This window comes from Saccopteryx bilineata, chromosome 1, assembly GCF_036850765.1.
Source record: "Saccopteryx bilineata isolate mSacBil1 chromosome 1, mSacBil1_pri_phased_curated, whole genome shotgun sequence".
NCBI classification, from domain to species: Eukaryota; Metazoa; Chordata; class Mammalia; order Chiroptera; family Emballonuridae; genus Saccopteryx; species Saccopteryx bilineata.
This window is the reverse complement of record NC_089490.1, coordinates 394,425,922-394,449,858: the sequence shown is the minus strand read 5'-3', so window position 1 is coordinate 394,449,858 and position 23,937 is coordinate 394,425,922. Positions and strand designations below refer to the sequence as shown.

General features: G+C 41.0%; 1 protein-coding gene, 1 non-coding gene and 1 pseudogene across 2 annotated transcripts; 1 reads left to right on the top strand and 2 right to left on the bottom strand.

Moving 5' to 3' along the window:
- Positions 1-918: 918 nt before the first annotated feature.
- On the bottom strand, positions 919-14,630 carry MS4A14 (membrane spanning 4-domains A14). Its single transcript, XM_066252848.1, has 6 exons — positions 14,493-14,630; positions 13,635-13,763; positions 9,051-9,101; positions 6,153-6,302; positions 3,180-3,278; positions 919-2,646 (listed from the first exon to the last, which is right to left on the bottom strand). The coding sequence occupies exons 1-6, from the start codon at positions 14,628-14,630 to the stop codon at positions 919-921; spliced, it is 2,295 nt and encodes a 764-aa protein (XP_066108945.1).
- LOC136327536 (nucleoporin NDC1 pseudogene) lies at positions 10,272-13,564 on the bottom strand (annotated as a pseudogene).
- Positions 14,631-15,770: 1,140 nt separating the features above from the next.
- TRNAA-GGC (transfer RNA alanine (anticodon GGC)) lies at positions 15,771-15,846 on the top strand. The gene has a single exon. It is a non-coding gene; the product is annotated as a tRNA-Ala (tRNA).
- Positions 15,847-23,937: the final 8,091 nt, after the last annotated feature.

The following is a 23,937-nucleotide window of genomic DNA, read 5'->3' as shown; positions in this document are numbered from 1 at the left end:
TAGAAATTTTGAAACAGGGAGCCAGCAAAGGTGATGAAGACTGCAGAAAGAAAGGATGGTTAACAATGCCAAATGTATCAAAGTGATCAAGGACAAAGAGGGTTGGAAAAAACATAATTAGGCTTGGAGGACGGAGGGTAACTGATGGCTTTCGTTCACACAATTTCTTCTGACCACTGAGGATGAAATTACATATCATGAGGGCTGAAAACTTAGAAGCTGTGAGTGTAGCTAGAGCTTCACTCAATGTATCAGTCTTTCCTACTTTCTTTGATAACACCTGTATTCTCTAACCTTCCCTGCCTCCTGCTTACTTTCCCATCTCTTGGTATATTTTATTCTCTCCCTCCACCACGTTCTGTCCTCATGGCCACATTACCCCAGCACTAACTGGACAAACTTAGAGTATATACCTCCAACATAGATTTATGGAGGAAGGATTAAACTGGATGATTGGAAAGAGCGAAACAGAGAAATGGTAGAATTGATTTTTTTTTTAGTTCTTGAGCCCTGAGAGAGCCTGCACAGACTCTTTCTGGTTGACATACTAAAACCCCTATGATATACAGAGGAGGTAGCAAGAAACAGCACCATAGAAAGGAAGGATTGCTAAATATTAAGTTGTAAAATGAATTGCTGATCGTGAATGGAAACACTAACACTGATGACCAAGGGTTTAAATGTGAATTATTCCTTTACCCCCATAAAGTTCTAAAACAGTGTTAACATTTGTTGTCATTTTATTTTATTTAAGGATTTAAGGACAAATCCTTTGAGTGTGCTGGATGCCCTTCATCTTCTGTTGCATAAATAAAGTAGCAACAACATTTGAGAATATAGGTTGGAGGTGATTATATTGTTTTCCCCTCATTTGGTTCCATAATTGGGAACAGTGTGTATTTGGGTAGGTTCTGCAAGTTAGTCAGAGTCTTCAGATGGCTGTTGATCCTTTGGATAACATGTGGTTACAGTTGGATCTTCTCTGTATGAAGTGGAACTAATTGAAGTGTTTTGTTGCACATCTTGTTCTGAACCTACATTAGACAGATAATAGGAGGAAGATGCATCATATACTGAGCTTTGGCAGGAGGAATGATGAAAATCTGGCTTCATGTCTTCTGCTGACTGCAGGTCAGTTCTGTTTTGGCATAGACTTTTCATGTCCGTTAGTTTGATGTCTTTTTTTGGTAAAGTGTCTATTTGCATATCTTCATTTTGGATACCTGTGGATCGAAGGTCTTTTTGCTTCTTGTTTTGATCCCGACTGTCTGGAAGTGGGACGTCTTCTAATTGCTGATCAAGGTGATGTGGAGGTATGGCATGCACAATTTGGGCTTCTTTATTTAGAATTTTTTTCTTTAGGAATTCTTTGTCTAATAGATCTTGGGTTTGCCAGGCTTGGGGTTTCTGGATTTGAGATTGAAGATGTTGGTTTAGCTGCTCTGAGGACGGCTCCTCTTGTACCCAAGGATCTTTAGTTTGTTGGTTTTGGATCTGTTCCTTGGGGGATTCTTCCTCTTTTCCCTGCTGGTCTTCATCTTGCTTATTTTGGAATTGTTGCTTTAGTAATTGCTTTTCTTGAGTCAACTGATTTTCATCTTTCTGATCTGAGAGTTGCTTAACTTTGACTTGTTTATCTATGGAGCGCTTCCTTGGGGATAACCAGCCTTTGATACGCTGGTCTAGGGATCTCTTCCTTGGGGATTTCTGGCCTTGAATTTGCAAGTCTAGTGATTTCCTCCTTGGGGATTGCAAGTCTTTGCTATGCTTTTCAAAGGAACGCCGCTTTAAGGATTTCTTGATTTTTTTCTCATATTTCCATTCTTGGCTCAGTAGATTGACTTCTGATTGAAGGTCTTGATATGATATTTGTGTAAATTGCTGGTCTTGAGGTTGAAGATCCAGGGATTGCTGTTTTAAGTGTTGTACATTAGGGGCCGGCATTGCATGTAATGATTGGGTTTCAAATTGCATGACTTGTGTTGGCAGAACTTGTGCTTGGGGAAACATATCTTGCAATAGTTTATCTTGGGAATGTGTGTCTTGGTATGTCAACTCTTGGTCTATCAGGTCATAAGGCTGTGTTACATTAGATGCTGGAGCTTCAGAAAGCAGAGTTTGTACTGACAGAGTTTGAGACAGTGAGTCAGAGGGTGGTAATTCTTGAAGAAGTTTTACAGAACGGGGCGGAATAATTTGGAATGGCAAGGTTTCAGCCTGCAGTGATTGGGTTTGCATTTTTGGGGATTGTTCAATAGCAAATAGTAGATCTTCACTATTTATTTGGTCAGTGTGTGTGACATCTTCTAAGGGCCTTTTCACTAATATGGAAGACAAAGGTTTCAGCTCATCCTTTTTCTCATGTTTTAAAGGGGGAGGCATATTTTTCTGTTGTTCATCTGACCCAGATAAAGAACATGTGTCGAAAACATTACTGCCTCTTTTCTCTGAACGATGGATGGTTAAAGGACTTTTTGAAGCTTTTAACTTGAAAAAAGTATAGCCTCCAAAGAAAACAGGTTGTATGTTTCTTCTTGAGTAATTACTGGAAGACTCTTCTTGAAGGTCAAATTGTATCACTGCATTGTGTTCTGGCATAGCTAGTTCACTCTTTTGGGTAACATCCAAAGGCAAGAAAAACACAATCTATAAAACAAAAGGGTGGGGAAACATTAATATAACATTCATCTTTGATTTTTTTCTTCTCGTATTCCCAAATTATTTTCATCTCTGCCTTAAAACGGTAGATAGAAAATAACAATTACATGAAGAACAAGAAAACAAATATCAGTACTGCCTTTACCATGAACTCACTGATTTCCTTTTGGACAAGCCATTATCCTCTATTATCCTAAATACGAAAATGGGGAAATTTGATTAAGATAGTCTAGAAGTCTTCTCTTTATAATGTTATAAAGCTTCTAAGATAGTTTAAATTATCCAGTTGTTATTAATTTATTTATGATTGATCACCTACTAGATGAACTAGATGCTGGAGGTCAAAGATAATTAGATGTGATATCTCAAAGAATGTAGCAGGCCTTCAATTTTAAGCTTGTACCTCCTTGAGACCTTTCTAAACTTAAAAGATTTAGTTCAGCATCTGAAAATATTGTTCAGTAGACATCACATCAGAATGGCCCAATGGGAATCTGTTCTCATAACAACATTGGACATACCTCATTTGACTTGGTCCAACACTTGCTTCTAAAGGAGGCTATAGTCACAGAGATGCTGAGTTCTGCTATGCTGATTATCAGTAAGACTGACAAAATTCCCTGCAAAAAAAAAATGAGGATCAGTAAATGGCATTTGGGATGAATGCTAAAGACCACTTACACTGTATGATCAAGTAAAGCAAAACCCGTATTTTAGATCTGAAGCCATCAGTAATCAAACAATTTTCAGCCTATGTCTGCCTACTAAGCAGGGGAAACAAACTACAATGCCCATAGGGACCAGGTGGTCATCTTAAATGAGGATGGGAGATGGTAGAGAGTCAAAGTATTTCTAGGATTCATCCATTATACAGTTCCACACAATAGTTACCATGTGATAATATGAGCCCCGTGATGCCTGGTCTTTTTTGTGTAGTAAGGAAGCCTGATATACATATTTTTAATGTGAAATTTTCCAGTTATTTATTTACTTGTGTAAACAGACTAGAACATATCTTCAGGGTGAATATAGTCCACAGATTGCCATTTTGCACATTCTGCTTTAAGGTAACGTTTAGATCAAGAAGCAGAGTAAAATAACTGGTATCCAAAAAACTTAGACCCTGGAGACAGAAAAACCTGGGTGCAACTGGGTTCAAGGTTACACGTAGCCTCAAACAAGACCCTGGGTCTATCTGAATCTTGATTTTTCTGAAACATATTCATACGCTTGGGTAGATCCCATTTGTCGGTAAACTAATAGGTATGAAGTGCTTACAGTAAATTTGCTGGCTTCAGCTGCTGAACAAGAGACACCTGATTTGGGCTGTTGTGAAACTTCTATTATAGGAAGCAAGGCAGACAGTATGAGATAATTAGGCCATTATTTACTTAACCAAATGGTGTTATGTGCTCTGAAACATTATTGTGAGTTGTGCATGACTATCATGGGGGATCTGACCAGGTCTGCACTGGGGGGGTAGAGGTACAATCAGGAAGGACCACCTTTAAAAAGTGATGTTTAAACTGAAATTAAAGAATAAGGAAGAGTTAATTAAATAGGTGGAATAGGATAGTCACTCAGCTGGGGAACATTTGAAGCAAGAAAAAGTTGGTCTTATGGTTCTGAGTCAGTGAGTACTTGATACATTAAAGAACTTCAGGAAGTGGTAGGATCCTGATGAGGCGGTGGCACAGTGCATAGAGCATCAGCCTGAGATGCTAAGGACCCAGGTTCAAGCCCCCAGGTTACTGACTTGAGCACAGGCTCATCCAACTTAAATGTGGGCTCACCAGCTTGAGTGTGGGATTGCTGGCTTGAGCATGGAATCATAGACATGATGCCATTGTCACTGGCTTGAGCAAGGGGTCACTGGTTCTGCTGGAGCTACCAGTCAAGGTGCATATGAGAAAGCAATCAATGAACAACTAAGGTGCTGTAACTATGGGCTGATGCTTCTCATCTCTCTCCCTTCCTGTCTACTTGTCCCTGTCTGTACCTCTCTCGCGCTTAAAAAAATAAAGTAGTAGGAGAATGGAGGGATAAAGATAAAGACCTGGAATAATGTCAAGAAGGTAGGCAGGATAGGTTCTAGAGGGCCTTACAAGCCTTTTAAAATCAGGATCTTAATTCTGTGTTTAATAATGTCCTCAGATTTACCTTTTGAAGTGATGACTTTGGCTAAATTGTAGACAATGGATGGTCTTTGGAACAGAGGTCAGTCCAAGAAATGTCTAAAGCCCTTTTTCAGTTTATGACGTGTGAGTTATAGCAAGGAATCATGGAGCTATACAAGGAAGGTCTCAGAATAAACTCTCTGTGATTCTGTACACAGGAACTAATCCTGTAGTACACAACTGTGTGGGGCAGGAAGTAGATGGCAAGGTTTCATTTACATGGAAATGTAACCCTTTCAGTATATAATTTCTTCCTGGTTTATATTTATACTAAAGTAACACATAGTAGTAGCTTCCTGGCCACTTGGAAAAGAGTAAAGATTATAATGTCATATAATATTCTTGGTCTCATTAGGACAAGATTTTGTCCCTTATATTGATTTCTGGCTTTCCTTAGTAACCTTTTATGAGTCTATCTCAGAACATATGGGAACATCCTTAACTCACTTTAATGTATGACTGTGAGGATTAAATAAGATGTCATATTGAGTGACTGATAGCTCTTCTTCCTTTTCTTCTTCATTGAAGGGAGACAATTTCCCATTATTCCACTTTACTTCCATTCAAATGGGTCAAATTCATTGACATTCTAGGACCAAAGCCATCAAAATGTGGCTGGTAGACAGAGAGTGAAACCCCAGGGTTTGCTTGGGGAACTGGAGGGAAAGGCCTGCAGGATTTATTAACTTGTGTAAAAATAATCTCATTGAGTATTTTTTAGATAAATACATAGTATGTGTACAATTATATTTTCTGGTAAAGATACATCTCATCAGCTTTAATGAATAAAATTCCTACATTTATATAAAATGATTTATCTTCTAAGATTATTAAAATACTTTATTAAGTGTCTTAAACCCCCCCACTGTATTTTGTTTATAGTATTGAGTAAAATTTTTAGATCATTCTGTTCCTTATTAATGCTGAAAAGTTAAAATTTAATTCAATCCATGACAACCCTGATGGTAATAGCTAAAATCTATTGACTGTTTACACTGTACTGGGCAGTATTCTAATGTAAGGAATCCTCTCAACAACCCAGTGAGGTAGGTATTCTACTTTTCTTCAATTTCCACATGAGGACAACTGAGGCTCGGAGAAGACAAAATGGTAGGCCAAGGTTACAAGCTTACTAAGTGACAAAGTCAGGATTTCAAATCCAGACACTGTGGCTCACGCATCACAACTGGCTTCTCAACAGTCAGTTCAAATGCAAACGCAACATCAAGTATTGAAATCAAAATGAATGAATCGATGTATCACGACTAGAGCTCTGATAAGATGACACAGATGCTTCGTAAGAACAAGAGCACTTACATTGAAAAGGATTCTGCCTATAACACATATTCCCTCGAAGGACGGCAGCTGGCAATACTGGTCCTGATGTTGAAAGCTAGTAAGGGTCAACGTGATCCCAGCCACCGCAACCAAGGAACTGATCACATTCATGGTTGTGACACCTTGCCCCTGGAAAAATGTTTAAGATATAATAAAATAAATTAAAAGCCAAGCCAAAGCAAAAATACCTTCTAAGAGATTCTTGGTGCATTTATCTTTCCAGATGCCCCTCCCAGGATGAACTGCTCCCTCATCCGTATGCTGGAAAGCTTTGATAGATTACATTTTGATTTGTCAGAGTCAGAGGACAAACCGCTTTAAAGTGAGCCAGGAAACCAAGAAAGAGAACGGGTACAGAAGGGGTGCGTGGTGGTTCATGCTTAAGAAAATGTTCATTTTATCTTGGGACACCACCTTTCACAAATCAATAAGCAAAATAGGGTTTTAGAAAGTCTTTTAACTTTATAGTCAGACTTGCTTTTGAGTCCTAGTGAACTAGGCCCTCATACAAGATAGGGAATCTCTGGGAATCTCAATTGCTACTTTTAAAAATGAGAGTGTTGTCACCTAATTTTAGGGCAGTATCCATTTATTCATCTACTTGAATAAATATCTGACTAGGTGTCAGATACAGCATTTGGATCCTGGGACACAAAGATAAAGAGGGCAGACAAAGGTCCCGCCTTCTTGTGGCTTTACCATTCCCCAGGGGGGTTCAACCAGCCCACCAAATCACTGGCACAATTTACAGATGATAGCAAATTTGGACTGGGATTTAAAGATTTCCTTTCTTGATTTTAGTGCTCCATTGTGGAAGGTGGACGTTTGTATTTCCCCATCAAATTGCCTTTACTCATCCCCCTCCCCTTTTTTGGTATATATGAATTCCTTCGCGGAAAGGGGAATATCTTCTGCATGCCTACCCTCAGCAATGCTATTGACCTTTAAAGGAAAAACAAAGAAAAACCTCCCATCTCCATTTGGCAGGCGTTTACTATACTGTGATGTAATGGGAATGCTGTGGGAAAGCAGTGATGCATGGGCACAGCCTGTCCCGTCCAGGCCAGGAGCAGTTTGTGTCTTAGTATGGCAGGACTTGGAAGTAGCCCTATGCCTTAATGTTCACCCCAAACACAGGTCCTTACTACAAGCAGGCATCTCGGTAGAAACCGCTCAGGGGCAGTTGGATGGGCCAGCTCTCTCAGTCCTCAGTCCTTTGCTCTTTCAAGGCTCCGCTTGGGCTCCCGTGGGATGTTGAATGGGCTAGAGTCTTGAAAGCAGCACTCTCTCGTGTGTCTTGTGCTTCACAGTTTACAAATCTCATGCCCAGCCTTAGTCTCATCTAATCCTCAGTACAGTTTTGTGGTGCAGGCCAATCACTTGTTATCCCCACACCGGCCGACAAACTGGGCTCCTGGATCAAGTGATTGCAAACAATCCCGCAGTTTGGCAGAAGAGCTGGGTGGCAAGCCCGAACTTCTGATGCCCAGTTTAATTTTTCTGCCCTCTTGACATCCTGCCTGCCTGTACCTGCCAAGCTCTCAGTGAGTCAAGGGTAGTTCATCTTATCCTTAGGATAGTCCTTAGATTAGAAAGGGCGTCAGTGCAGAAAAGTACAGCATCTGGGGCTTCATCTCCATTGTCTCAATTTATGTTCACAGGTGGAGAGGGACTGGGGCATTCATCCCCTACTGGAGTTTTAGAGTTTTCTATGGCTTGCAGCTACTTATGGAGGGAATTTGGCAGAGGGCCATAGAAACAGATTTAAAATGGGTTTGAGAGAAGGCCCACATCTCCAGGGCCTTAAAAAAAAAAAATTAAACTGGTTAGAAGGGAATACATTTCAGTATCATCATGCCTTTTATATGTAATATCTTTTAAAATGCTCAGAATCACCCATTGAAGTAGGTGTTTTTTCCCTTCGAGTTGATGCAGCAAAGAGCGGTCACGTTGATTCAGTCCTAGAATGATCAGGCATCAGTGCCGTGACTCCTCCCTCCAGGGCGTGGCCAGGCCCCAAGGAAAAGCCTCCGCTGTTACTGGTGGTGCTGGAGGAGGGGCTGCTGGGGTCCTGGGGCTGCTGGTGGCGAGAGCAGGGCTTCTCAGCCTCCGCACTATAGACATTTGGGGCCGGATCATTTTTTGTCATTGGTTTGGGGACTGTCCTTTACATTTTAGGGTGTTTAGAAATATTCCCGGTGTGTCTAACCACTAGATGTCAGTAGTGCTCCCCTCCTCCGTTGTGACGGCTCAGAATGTGCTGGGACCTTGTCAAAGGGGCAGGTGTGTGGAGTTGGGGCAGGTGTGTGGAGTTGGGGCGGGGGCGGCAAGATTGCTCCTGATTAAGAACCACTGAGGTAGAGCAGTGATTTTCAACATTCTCTTAATCTCATAGAGCACATAAACTACTAAAATTCTGCAGCACACCAAAAAATATATTTTTTTTGCCAATTTGGGAAAAAAAAGGTATAATTTTGACTCATTCACACTGGACAGTTATTGTTGTGTTGATTGTTCTCATTTTTTTTTTTAATTTGACAATCTACGGGAAGAAAGCTTAGTGCTCCTGACTAAATAGTCAGGTGTGGCATGTTTAAAAACTTCTTGAGGCACAACGGTTGAACCCTGCCGAGTTAGAGGAATGGAGGAGGGTTTTCGAGAAGCCACTCTTTCAGTTTAGATGACGAGGGAAATGGGAACGGTGGAAGGACACAGGGCTCAGGGGGACACTGACAAACAGGAATGACTTGAACTGTAAATTTGACATGGAAAGATTTTTTTCTGGGAGATTCTAGATTACTCGAGCCTTTATACACAAAGAGGAGATAAAGCAAGTAGAAGATATTAAATGACACAGAAGTCACGAAAGTGACTTACCAGACATTTTTCTTTCTTGTTGAGTCCTGTGAGAGATCCTGTAACCATAAACTTTTAAGAGGAAAAGAAACAAACGTTAACAAGCGAGGGATTTGACCACCGTACAATAGAATTTCCTTCCTAGGCTGCACTGTGATTGATCTACATGCGTGTGGTTCTCCTGAGCCTCCTCCTCGCTCCGCCTGAGCGTCGGCGGAGGAGGGCGGCACTGGGGTAAGAAATACCGTGCTGGCTGCGCTCAGCACAGACCGAGACCTCTCTGCCAGGGTCAGCTGGCAGAGGCAGGTCCCTCTTTAATGTCCAAAGGATGCCACTCAGATGTTTGGCCCAGCTGGGCTCCAAAAAGGAGACCTTCTCAGGGCAGAACTCTGGGAAGGCTGCTGATACGGGGGTTGGGGTCTAGTGTAATGATCTCAGCCACATTGTTTTTTTTTCATTTTTGAAATTGCATATAGATTTTTATTATCCCCCCCACACACACACAATAAGCCATTTCCAGTTATTCTGCTGAGAATTTCTTTCCATGATTTTTCCCATTAAAATTTATTTTTCAAAGCAACCACCATGACAAGGGAAGCATCTAATTAGTTCATTTTCTTCTGATCCAAGACTGCTAAACATTTCCTGTCCCATCTGTACTTGTATCAGCAGTATAATAAATATATAATAAATAGTTTATATTATTTAACTATTTTTTTAATTTTTATTTATTCTTTTTTTTTTTTTTTTTTTAGAGAGGAGAGGGAGAGACAGAAAGAGAGAAGGGGGGGAGGAGCTGGAAGCATCAACTCCCATATGTGCCTTGACTAGGCAAGCCCAGGGTTTCGAACTGGCGACCTCAGCATTTCCAGGTCGACGCTTTATCCACTGTGCCACCACAGGTCAGGCTATTTAATTTTTTTTAATTTATTTTATTTTATTTTTTACAGAGATAGAGTGAGAGTCAGAGAGAGGGATAGACAGGAACGCAGAGAGATGAGAAGAATCACTCATCAGTTTTTTGTTGCTGCACCTTAGTTGTTCATTGATTGCTTTCTCATATGTGCCTTGACCGTGGGGCTATAGCAGACCGAGTAATCCCTTGCTCAAGCCAGCGACCTTGGGTCTAAGCTGGTGAGCTTTGCTCAAACCAGATGAGCTCGCTCAAGCTGGCGACCTGGGTCCTCTGCATCCCAGTCCTACGCTTTATCTGCCGCGCCACCGCCTGGTCAGGCTATTTAACTATTTTTTGAACTCCAAGAACTGTTGAAGTCTTTTCTGATATTCTGAAGATGCATGCACAGCATTCAGATGGTCACCAAATGTAGTGGTCATTCAATAAATGGCAGATTTTAGTGATGCTCTAAATGCAAATCTGAATGTTTTATAATAATAAGTGTCCATAAAAACCTGACCAGGTGGTGATGCAGTGGATAGAGCATCAACCTGGGATGCAGAGGACCCAGGTTCAAAAGGCCGAGGTCGCTGGCTTGAGTGCAGGGTCGCTGGCATGAAGTCCAAGGTCACTGGACTGAGCAAGCGGTCACTCGCTCTGCTGGAGCCCCCAGTCAAGGCACATATGGGAAAGCAATCAATGAACAACTAAGGTGCCGCAACAAATCGATGCTTCTCATCTCTCTCCCTTCCTGTTTGTCTATCCCTATCCGTCCCTCTCTCTGCTTCATTATCTCTCTCTCTCTTGCTAAAAAAATAAATAAGTGTACACAAGGATTCCTGAAATACAAGGTAGTTTACTGGAAACATGAGGTAACTTGAAGTACTTGTCAACTGCCTCTTGCAGTGTCAACAAAGTAGTAAGAATTGCTGGTAGTGTAGTCTGAACAACTCCAAATCTATCTTCTGTAAATGAGGCCGCTACTAAATGAGACGGACCTTCCCAATATGCATTTGCAGATCTGAAAAAAAAAAAAACCCAGCCTGACTGGAGGCCTCTGGGTGCTTACTGGGAAACAAAAAACAAAACAAAAACCATTTTATTGACACCCTTTTAACAAGAAATTCTTATTCTGTTTACATTTACTCTGAATCCATGAAAAAATCACGCAGGGCTGTCTCATTGTCTTGCCCTCAGCACTAATAGTACATGGAAGATTAGAAAATTCATTCATTGGCTGATCAGAAGCAGAAGTCTATAATATTGGCCCCCCTTTTTGTTTATTAGCTGAGATCTTTGAGGTGGCCCATGGCAGGTGTTAACATCAAATATTCCAGCCATTCGATTCATTACACTAGAGCCGAACGGGGACCTAAGGGGACTTGCAATAGCAGGTGCAGGTAATTTTGAGGGAAATCAGTGATGTCTTAACTAATGGTGACAGTGAAGGCCAAGGCATTTGGCAAATTTGGGGGGGGGTCTGAAAAAGTAGTTTCTCTTGGAAAATTTAATTTCTTAGATTCTGCTGGGGATGATGAAGACATTACTCTCCCGTTCATAGCAGCATGGCTTCTTGGTAGAAAGCCAGTTTCTGTGTCATATTTAAAAGATTCAAACACTCCCCTGAAATGGTTGTCTAATGGTGGCATGGCCACCTGGCTGGCTGTGACTGAAGCCTTCCTGCCTTCCCGAAGGAGACTACTGAGAAAGCAACATCAGGTCTCATGATGGGGTGCAGGTTGCTTTTTAAAATTTGGGGAAAGCATTTGTGTGACTCTTCTGCAAATGGTGGTTGACAAAGGGACAGGTGAGCTTCTGGGACCTAAGTGCTGAAGGGTATCCACGAGCTGCACCAAGTCACCAGGAGAAAGGCTGCACAAAACCAGACACGGTAGAGTAATAAGAGGTTAAAGAGGCCACTCGCAGTATCAAGAGGCCTGTGAAATTACTCATCTCTCTAGCAGTGCTAATCCATGCTTTGGAAATATGGCCAAGAAAATAATACACAATGCAGAAATTTCTAATCAGGAAAGGTGATTCCATAACTGTGTTCAACCAGTAAGCACAAAGATCTCCTAAAGCCCAAGAACTTATATTGTTGTCTGATGGGAAATGAATGATCATCCTGTTAATAAAATACAGGAGACTCACTATAGTCCATAAATGCCCCAGCCAGTAGTGGGGGGAAAGGTGATATTCATTTAAGTAGCTCTCATACCAGTGCAGGAAACCACAAGAAAGTGGTATTGATCCTTGGTTATCTCTGCAGCACTCCAAGCACGATCATTCCCATTGAGATGTGAATAAATGAGTGTGTGAACTGCTGAAGGTGATTGGTTTTCCCTATCAGTGCTGGTCTGGAGCAGGGAATGGAAGGCTCAACTGCATAAAACTCCACATTGAGAATACTTATTATTACCACTGACAGCAGCAGGAGGTAAAAAATCACAGCGGAACTATTCAGATCACTGAGAGAATCAGACAGCCACTGTGTAGGATGAAATAAACCAATGCTGCTGAAGACTATAAATACTGGCCCTGGCTGGTTTGCTCAGTGGTAGAACATCGGCCTGGCATGTGGATGTTCCATCTGCTTCTCCATCTCTCCCTCTCTCACTTCTCTCTCTCTCCTTCTCTCTCTCTCTCTGTCTTTTCTTCCTCCACACCCTCCTGCAGCCATGGCTCAAATGGTTTGAACAAGTTGGCCTCAGGTGCTGAAGATAGCTCCAAGGTTTTGCCTCAGGCACTAAAAATAGCTCAGTTGCCAAGCAGTGGAGGAGCAATTCCAGATGGGCAGAGCATTGCTCGGTAGGGAGCTTGGTGGGTGCAAGTGGCAGTCTGTCTCTCTGCCTCCTCACCTCTCACTTAATAAAAAAAAAGAAAAATTATATTTAATATTATATTATTTATATTTAGAGATGAAAACTCTACTAATTATCTTTGAAATTCAGATTACAGAAAAGGCATGGGATATTTGTGTTCCTCTAAAGAGAGCAGGGATTTTAACAGAGACAATAGTCCCATTTATTTTTCATTCCATCCATTTGTTCACTGAATGATTTATTCATTCTTGCCTACTGTGCATTTGCATGAGTCTAGGTCCTGAGAATGTAACAACAACTAAGACAATATTCTTGTCCTCTTGGACTGCATGTTTTAGTGGGGGAAATTGTAATAAATCTACCCTTAAATATTGTGACGTGAGAATAGAAACCAAGGCTGTGGAGATTGGACGGAAGTAGCACTATACTCAGAGTTTTATTTAGGCTCCGTAACTGACTAGATGAGCGACTCTGATAAAATTGTCTTTTGGGATAACAAGGGGATTGAACCATAATAATCATCTTAAGTTTTTCCTAAAGCTATGAGAGCCTGTGATTCTGTGAGTGCTAGCTAGATATGCTTAAATTATTAACTCCTCTCAAACTCAGTTTCCTTGGTAGCAAAAGGAAAAGCAGAATATTTTCCCATCTCATCTCGCAGACTGGTAGAAAGGAGCCAATGCCTCACTCTCCACACATGTCTACAAAACACTGCACATCGAAGAGTAGTTATTACTGTGCTGATGGTAGTGCAGTGACAAAATGGAGTCACCTCTCTCATCGTGGAAGGGACTGGTCTCCCTGAGGACCATATTCATTATCCCAGGACTTGAGGCAGCACAGATTGGTCTCTGTAGTAAGTTCTCTAATTCTCCTGACAGTACTCACAATAAATGCTCCCCAGAATGGATATCCTGTGTAGAAAACAAGTGGAAATCTTTGGGAGAAAATGAAGTAATTAAATGCAAATATACTCCCAACACTCACGATGATCAAGGCAAGCAGGATTTGGAGAGTCTGTGAGGAGAGAAATGGGTACATGAGGTCACAAGGGTGCCAGCGTCTTTGGACTGGGTCACCCAGGTCACTTGGGCTTCTTTCTAAGCTTCAGTCACCCTTCCCTCTGTCTGAATGCCTTTCTCTTTCCACTGACCAACCACTCTCAGATTTTCAGGAGGCCCATTGTCTCTCTCCTCATTGTGCTTGCCTGGGTCCTTCAGGTTCAAATCCTTTACTGTCATCCATCAGTACCTGCTACACTCCTTGGTGTTACTAATTTATCTTGTGTCAGACAAATTTGAGTAGATGTCTGACTCTACCCGTAGACTTGACACTTCCTGAGGACAGAGACTACAAACGATTCACTTGACTATTGGCCCTTCAGTAGCACCGGCACACTGTTGCTACCCACATTTACTGGATGCTTTGGGGACTGTGGCTCAGCCCCGCTCGCTGAAAGTTTATGATGTTGGCTGATGCAGAGCAGAGAAGCTGGAGTGAGGTTGTCTCATCTCTTCAGGCAATGGCCTGACTAGAGCGGAGAGTAACCTAGTGGGCTTATCTGGACAAGCAAATGACTTTAAAATATTTATGATTAACCAAGGAGGATTCACTTTAGTTGAAAGATGGGGACACAATGGGGGGAGGGAGTTCAGTCCCTTCCTGAAAAGCATCTCTACAGACATACATGGAGAAATAACTTCTTTTCCCCAGTCCCAGAGGACCCATGGGTGGGGGAAGACTCACCCCCAGGACTCTTGGCTCTCCCTTGAGGAAATCGAGCAGAGAACTGTGCGGTCCATAGGGAAATGCAGTCAATACAGTTTCACTTGGTGGTACAGTGATGACATGGGTCGATCTTTTGACCTCGGATGATGACACCATGATTCAATGGCAAAACTCTATTAAAAGAATGAGTGAGTGAACATTGCAGCCACAATCATGGTCCTCCCTCCATCTCATAGTGATTACCCTGCTCAGTACTATAGAACCACAGAATCACAGTCATTGAGTCATAGAGTCTTAGAATTCTAGAGCATGTCCTGCTCCCTATCTTCCTGGTGAAGAGTCCAGTTACCCAGAAGACTTACTTCCCTGTCAGTATGTAACGGAACTAAGATGTATAGCATATCCACTATGCTCTGAGCATTGCAGAAGCTTTTTTAACATGTATTAAATTTCTTAAAACAATTCTACAGTGCTGAAACTGAGGTATAAAAAGGGTACATTCCCAAGGTCACAAACAAAGGGACAAGGAGAGGAATAAAACTTAATTTTCTGTCTCCAAAATCTGTACCATTTCTATTAACCATGCTTCTGTCCTCTTCTGGAAGGAGGTTCCCCGCATAGTTAATGAATTGTCTCGTGTATTGTTTAACCGTATTCCTCTGTAGTATAAGAATCAATCATGAAGAAGGTATAGGCCTAGATGTAGTTGCCACTTTAGTAGAGCTCATTTTAGCTCGCAGAAAGACCAGTAAAACGAATTCTACTCCAGGCCTTCCTGGTTTAAATTGTACAGATACAATTAAGACAATACAAGCCTGACCAGGCGGCGGCACAGTGGATAGAGCGTTGGACTGAGATATGGAAGGACCCAGGTTTGAGACCCCGAGGTCGCCAGCTTGAGCACAGGCTCATCTGGCTTGAGCAAAAAATAAAAAAGCTTGGACCCAAGGTCGCTGGCTTGAGCAAGGGGTTACTCGGTCTGCTGAAGGCCCGCGGTCAAGGCACATATGAGAAAGCAATCCATGAACAACTAAGGTGTCACAACAAAAAACTGATGATTGATGCTTCTCATCTCTCTCTGTTCCTGTCTGTCTGTCCTTATCTATCCCTCTCTGACTCTCTATCTTTGTCCCTGTAAAAAACAAAACAAAACAAACAAAAAAACAATACAAAGTGTCTCTTTGGAATTTTTCTTTCTACGTTAATCCTCCATTTGTTATGATTTTTAATTACTAAATCATAAAGGCAAAATGATTTTAGACAATCAAAAAATATATACACAAATATCATCTTGAGGCCCTGGCCGGTTGGCTCAGTGGTAGAGCGTCTGCCTGGCATGCAGAAGTCCCGGGTTCGATTCCCGGCCAGGGCACACAGGAGAAGTGCCCATCTGCTTCTCCACCCCTCCCCCTCTCCTTCCTCTCTGTCTCTCTCTTCCCTTCCCGTAGCCGAGGCTCCATTGGAGCAAAGATGGCCTGGGCGCTGGGGATGGCTCCTTGGCCTCTACCCCAGGTGCTAGAGTGGCTCTGATCGCAACAGAGCAACGCCCCGAAGGGGCAGAGCATCTCCCCCTGGTGGGCAGAGCGTCGCCCCTGGTGGGCATGCCGGGTGGATCCCAGTCGGGCGCATGCAGGAGTCTGTCTGACTGTCTCTCCCCGTTTCCAGCTTCAGAGATATATATATCATCTTGAATATTTTCTAGTTTGTGGCAACCATGCACAGCAGAGTTCCTCACCTCAGCACTGCTGGAGAGGCGGTGCGGAGTGGGGAGGGGGGCGGAGGGGGAGGGCTTGACAATACTTTGCTGTGGGGAACCCTGCGCATTGAAGGATGTTTGGTGGCAGCATCTCTAGCCTCGTTAGATACTAGCAGCACATCGCCAATTGTGACAATCAAAATTGTCTACAGATATGCCAAATTTACTCCCTGGGGGTGGATGGGTGGGGGTTGACAAAATCATTCCAAGTTGAGGTATAGAAATAATCGCAGACTGTTAATTTTTTTTGGTAGAATGCCTCCTTGTCTTTCACATCCAAACATCAGAGAAGGTATGCATTTCTCAACCCAACATTTTTCTGCCAATGTTTATTCAGGTAAATTTTAATTTCTGTGCCTAAAGTGCAATGCAACATTAAGATAAAAAAGTGCAGATGACGTCAGAGTAATGGCGGGGTAGGAAGCAATACCGATAAATCTCCCCCAAAACTCAACAAGATCTTCAACCAGAAACAGAAAAACCTATCCTTGGAGCCTCCAGATGCTTCGCAATACACCCGAAGGTATGGTCGAGTGAAAAATTGGCTAAATATATAACCAAACCCCGAAGAAAAAAGGGAGTAAGAAATGCTCCGCCTTCCTCACTAACCTAAACAGGGCGGCTTTCTCTGGTAACTGTCAATATAGAAACTGAGGCGGGCAAAGGGGGTGAATAGATCCAGGCCGCGGCACAAATGGCCGAACCAGGCTGTGGCACGGAGATCCAAGCCAAGGAAAAATTGATCCTGTGGCAACCCGGGCAATACAAGCTAACACTCGTGCCAAACCCAAACAAAGAAAGACAAGCGGGGCAGCCATTTTACCCGATCTCCTGGTCGGTGCACGTGCAGTTAGTGGGTGAGAGATTTCTTCCTAAGCCCCGGGAGTGGATGCCCGTGTTACCCCACAGAGAGGCAGAGTCAGAGGTCTTTCTGTGGGCCGAAAGCAGAATCTCTGGGCAGCCCTAGCGCCCTGGGAAAGCCACGCACAGGAGGGAGCAAGAACTAATTCCAACGGTGGAAATTTTCCGTGCTGGTGTGGGTTGCACTCAGAGGGAAACGCGCCCAGCCTCATATCCTGGTCTGTGCGCGCAGGTAGTGAACTAGAGATTCCCCCGAGTGCCTCGGCAGTGTACGCCCGTGTTATCGCACAGAGGGGCAGAGTCAGGGGCCTTTGTGTGGGCCAAAGCGGAATCTCGGGCCGTCCCAGCGCCTTGCAAAAGCCGCGCACGGGGAAGGAGTGAGAGCCAATTCCAACGCTGCAACTTTTCCATGCGGTTGGGGGTTTCACTCAGAGCGTGAGACTGCTGGCCTGATATCCTGGTCTGTGCGCGCAGATAGTGAGCGAGAGTTTCCTCCAAGCGCCCCAGAAGTGGGCACCTGCCTGTGTTACCAGACAGAGTGGCAGAGCCAGAGGTCTTTGAGCGGGCAGAAACCCTGCCTGATTATGCTAGCAGCTCTGACTGACTGAGCCTTACCCAGAGCCCTGTGCTGAGTGGAAATAGAGTGGGGAGTTGCCAGCTCTTTGAGCCTCTTACTATCTAGGCAGAGGCAGCAGAAACTCCATAGCTGGATTATCAGGCTACTAATTGAGGAAGGAAAGACTAGGAGAAAGGCTCCAGGAACACGGACTCTCTCACTGTCAGAGCCTATAAATGCTAATGAGCCTCGACTGCCAACGAGACTAAAGCACAATACATGACATTGCCATAGAGACTTATCAACTGCAAACCTCTACCTGAGCGTGCCAAAGGGGCAGAACCTGGGGTACAGAGTCACCGACCAGGAAGAGGGAGAGAAAAGAAAAAGCAAGAAGATAACCTCTCAAAATCAAGAATAATCTGCAGACTTTATAACCTATCCCATTTTATTATATTTGTTCATTTGTTTCTCTTATCTTCATTCTTGATATCTTTTTTCCTCCTCCAATTTGGCCGATTAACTCTCTGCTGGTCTTACTCTCTCCTCTCCTTGAACTACACTACCCATAAGTGTTACATCTCCCATTATCTTTTCTCTCCTCTTCCTTTCTCTCTATGAGGGTTGCACTCCAAAACCCTTAACTCTCTCTCTCTCTCTCTCTCTCTCTCTCCTCTTTTTTCTTTTTTCTTCTTTTAGTGGTTCCCTCTTTTTCTCTCTCTCTCTTTCTTTTCTCCCTCTATATTAGTTTCTTCCTTTCTCCTTTACATCTCCTCTCATTCAAACCTCAATAACAAACAAATTATCTTATCTGGGACTCAAACTTATGTTTGTGGCATTTTGGGTTTTTTTTACTTCACCTTTTTAACTCACTAGCAGTGCTCCCATCCCTGGCTCTCCATTTTATCTAGTTCTTGTTCCACTAAATACAATAGCAATTTTTTAATTTGTTCCCCCATTTTTCTGTTTTCCTCTTATTCCTCTCATCATAACTCTTAGACAACCAACACCTAAAAGCAAATCATTTTATTCTTGACCCAAATTTTTTTCTTATTTGCTTTTAGTGGGTCCATATCCCCTTCTTTTTTCTTTTTTTTTTCTTTTTTTTTGCCCCTTTATTACTTTTCCCCAATTCAGGCCCCTCCATTACAGGCATTGTTCATTATAATTCACAGTTCACCACAAGATTTTCTCAAGAAAGAGGGGAGAGGAGAGAAGAGAAAAAAAGGAGGGGGGGAATAATTTCCTTTTTTTTGTTGTTGTTGTTGTTGTTTTTTTACAGAGACAGAGATAGACAGGGACAGACAGGAACAGAGAGAGATGAGAAGCATCAATCATTAGTTTCTCGTTGCACGTTGTGACTTCTTAGTTGTTCATTGATTGCTTTCTCACATGTGCCTTGACCACGGGCCTTCAGCAGACCGAGTAACCCCCTGCTGGAGCCAGCGACCTTGGGTCTAAGCTGGTGAGCTCTTTGCTCAAGCCAGATGAGCCCGCGCTCAAGCTGGCGACCTTGGGGTCTCGAACTTGGGTCCTTCCACATCTCAGTCCGATGCTCTATCCACTGCGCCACCACCTGGTCAGGCAATAATTTCTTTTTTTTTAATTTTTATTTTATTTTATTTTTCTTTATTTCATTATTAATTTTTTTAAAAAACAACTCTTTTTGATTTTTTATTTTTTAACTTTTTATTCTTTATTAAATCTCATTAATACTATCAACAAAACCACCCTCAGATGCCATTAAGGAAGAGAAAATCGAATATCATGGATACAAAAGAAAGAGAGGTAACACAGCTAGATGAGGAAAAAATCTATGGAGAAAAAATTTAATATATTGGAAAACTTGGAGCTAAATGACAGAGAATTCAAGATAGAAATCCTAAAAATCCTCCGAGATATACAAAAAAACACAGAAAGGCAATTTAGGGAGCTCAGAAAACAACTCAATGAACACAAAGAATATATGTCCAAGGAAATTGAAACTATAAAAACAAATCAAACAGAGATGAAAAACTCAATTCACGAGCTGAAAAATGAAGTAACAAGCTTAGCTAATAGAACAGATCAGATAGAAGAGAGGATTAGTGAAATAGAAGACAAGCAACTTGAGGCACAACAGGGAGAAGAAGAAAGAGACTCAAAAATTTAAAAAAATGACATAGCCCTACAAGAATTATCTGACTCCATCAAAAAGAATAACATAAGAATAATAGGTATATCAGAGGGAGAAGAGAGAGAAAATGGAATGGAGAACATACTCAAACAAATAATAGATGAGAACTTCCCAAGCCTGTGGAAAGAACTAAAGCCTCAAGTTCAAGAAGCAAACAGAACTCCGAGTTTTCTTAAACCCAACAAACCTACTCCAAGGCATATCATAATGAAATTGACACAAACCAACAGCAAAGAAAAAATTCTCAAGGCAGCCAGGGAAAAGAAGAATACAACATATAAAGGAAGGCCCATTAGATTATCATCAGATTTCTCAGCAGAAACTCTACAAGCTAGAAGAGAGTGGACCCCAATATTTAAAGTACTGAAAGAGAGGAACTTTCAGCCATGAATACTATACCCATCAAAGCTATCCTTCAAATATGAAGGAGAAATAAAAACATTCACAGATACAGAAAAGATGAGGGAATTTATCATCAGAAAACCCCCACTCCAGGAATTACTAAAGGGGGTTCTCCAATCAGATACAAAGAACAAAAAAAAAACAGAGCCACAAGTAAAAGCTCCAAGAAGAACACAATAAAACCAAATTTAAACTGTGACAACAACAAAAAGAAAGAGGGGGAGAAGATGGAGATTAACAGTAGCAAAGGACGATGGAGTGCAAAAGTACTCACAAAATAGTTCACTACAATGAACAGGGTAGGGACCCTTTTCATTACTCAAAGGTAACCACCATTGAAAAAACCACCACAGAAGCACATAAGATAAAAGAGATAGCAACAGAGGAAAGATGTATGGAATACAACCAAATAAAAACAAAAGATAGAAAAACGAAAGAGAAGGATCAAACAAGACACAAAACTAACAGAAAGCAAGATATAAAATGGCAATAGGGAACTCACAAGTATCAATAATTACACTAAATGTAAACGGATTAAACTCACCAATAAAAAGGCACAGAGTAGCAGAATGGATTAAAAAAGAAAATCCAACTGTATGCTGCCTACAGGAAACTCATCTAAGTAACAAGGATAAAAACAAATCAAAGTGAAAGGCTGGAAAACAATACTCCAAGCAAATAACATCCAAAAAAAAAGCAGGTGTAGCAATACTCATATCGGATAATGCTGACTACAAGAAGGAAAAGTACTCAGAGACGTAAATGGCCATTTCATAATGGCTAAGGGGACACTGAATCAAGAAGACATAACAATTCTTAATATATATGGACCAAACCAAGGAGCACCAAAATATATAAGACAGCTACTTATTGATCTTAAAACAAAAACTGACAAAAATACAATCATACTTGGAGACCTCAATACACCGCTGACGGCTCTAGATCGGTCATCCAAACAGAGAATCAACAAAGACATAGTGGCCTTAAACAAAACACTAGAGCACCTGGATATGATAGACATCTACAGGACATTTCATCCCAAAGTGACTGAGTATACATTTTTCTCCAGTGTACATGGATCATTCTCAAGAATTGACCATATGTTGGGCCACAAAAACAACATCAGCAAATGCAGAAAAATCGAAGTTGTACCAAGCATATTTCTGATCATAAAGCCTTGAAACTAGAATTCAACTGCAAAAAAGAGGAAAAAAAATCCCACAAAAATGTGGAAACTAAACAACATACTTTTAAAAAATGAATGGGTCAAAGAAGAAATAAGTGCAGAGATCAAAAGATATATACAGACTAATGAAAATGACAATACGAAATATCAGAATCTATGGGATGCAGCAAAAGCAGTGATAAGAGGGAAGTTCATATCACTTCAGGCCTATATGAACAAACAAGAGAGAGCCCAAGTGAACCACTTAACTTCCCACCTTAAGGAACTAGAAAAAGAAGAACAAAGAAAACCCAAAAGCAGCCGAAGAAAGGAGATAATAAAAATCAGAGCAGAAATAAATGAATTAGAGAACAGAAAAACTATAGAAAAAATTAATAGAACAAGGAGCTGGTTCTTTGAAAAGATCAACAAAATTGACAAACCCTTGGCAAGACTTACCAAGGAAAAAAGAGAAAGAACTCATATAAACAAAATCCAAAATGAAAGAGGGGAAATCACCACGGACACCATAGGTATACAAAGAATTATTGTAGAATACTATGAAAAACTTTATGCCACTAAATTCAACAACCTAGAAGAAATGGATAAATTCCTAGAACAATACAACCTTCCTAGACTGAGTCAAGAAGAAGCAGAAAGCCTAAACAGACCTATCAGTAGAGAAGAAATAGAAAAAACCATTAAAAACCTCCCCAAAAATAAAAGTCCAGGGCCTGATGGCTATACTAGCGAATTTTATCAAACATTCAAAGAAGACTTGGTTCCTATTCTACTCAAAGTCTTCCAAAAAATTGAAGAAGAAGCAATACTTCCAAACACATTTTATGAGGCCAACATAACCCTCATACCAAAACCAGGCAAGGATGGCACAAAAAAAGAAAACTACAGACCAATATCTCTAATGAATACAGATGCTAAAATACTAAACAAAATACTAGCAAATCGAATACAACAACATATTAAAAAAATAATACATCATGATCAAGTGGGATTCATCCCAGAATCTCAAGGATGGTTCAACATACGTAAAACGGTTAACATAATACACCATATCAACAAAACAAAGAACAAAAACCACATGATCTTATCAATAGATGCAGAAAAGGCTTTCGATAAAATACAACACAATTTTATGTTTAAGATTCTCAACAAAATGGGTATAGAAGAAAAATATCTCAACATGATAAAGGCCATATATGATAAACCATCAGCTAACATCATATTAAATGGCACTAAACTGAAGGCTTTCCCCCTTAAATCAGGAACAAGACAGGGTTGTCCACTCTCTCCACTCTTATTTAATGTGGTACTAGAGGTTCTAGCCAGAGCAATCAGACAAGACAAAGAAATAAAAGGCATCCATATCGGAAAAGAAGAAGTAAAGGTATCACTTTTTGCAGATGATATGATCCTATACATTGAAAACCCCAAAGAATCCACAAAAAGACTACTAGAAACAATAAGCCAATACAGTAAGGTCGCAGGATACAAAATTAACATACAGAAGTCAATAGCCTTTCTATATGCCAACAATGAAACAATTGAGAATGAACTCAAAAGAATAATCCCCTTCATGATTGCAACAAAAAAAATAAAATACTTAGGAATAAACATAACAAAGAATTTAAAGGACTTACATAATGAAAACTATAAACCATTGTTAAGGGAAATCGAAAAAGATATAATGAGATGGAAGAATATATCTTGTTCTTGGCTAGGAAGAATAAATATAATCAAGATGGCTATATTACCCAAAGCAATATACAAATTTAATGCAATTCCCATCAAACTTCCAATGACATTTTTTAAAGAAATAGAGCAAAAAATCATCAGATTTATATGAAACTATAAAAAACCCCGAATAGCCAAAGCAATCCTAAAGAAAAAGAATGAAGCTGGGGGCATTACAATACCTGACTTCAAACTCTATTATAGGGCCACGACAATCAAAACAGCATGGTATTGGCAGAAAAATAGACACTCAGACCAATGGAACAGAATAGAAAGTCTAGAAATAAAACCACATGTATATAGTCAAATAATTTTTGATAAAGGGGCCAACAACACACAATGGAGAAAAGAAAGCCTCTTCAATAAATGGTGCTGGGAAAACTGGAAAGCCACATGCAAAAGAATGAAACTGGACTACAGTCTCTCCCCCTGTACAAAAATTAACTCAAAATGGATCAAAGATCTAAACATAAGACCTGAAACAATTAAGTACATAGAAGAAGACATAGGCTTCTCAACTCATGGACCTGGGTTTTAAAGAGCATTTTATGAATTTGACTCCACAGGCAAGAGAAGTGAAGGCAAAAATTAATGAATGGGACTACATCAGACTAAGAAGTTTTTGCTCAGCAAGAGAAACTGATAATAAAATAAACAGAAAGCCAACTAAATGGGAAATGATATTTTCAAACAACAGCTCAGATAAGGGCCTAATATCCAAAATATACAAAGAACTCATAAAACTCAACAACAAACAAACAAACAATCCAATAAAAAAATGGGAAGAGGATACGA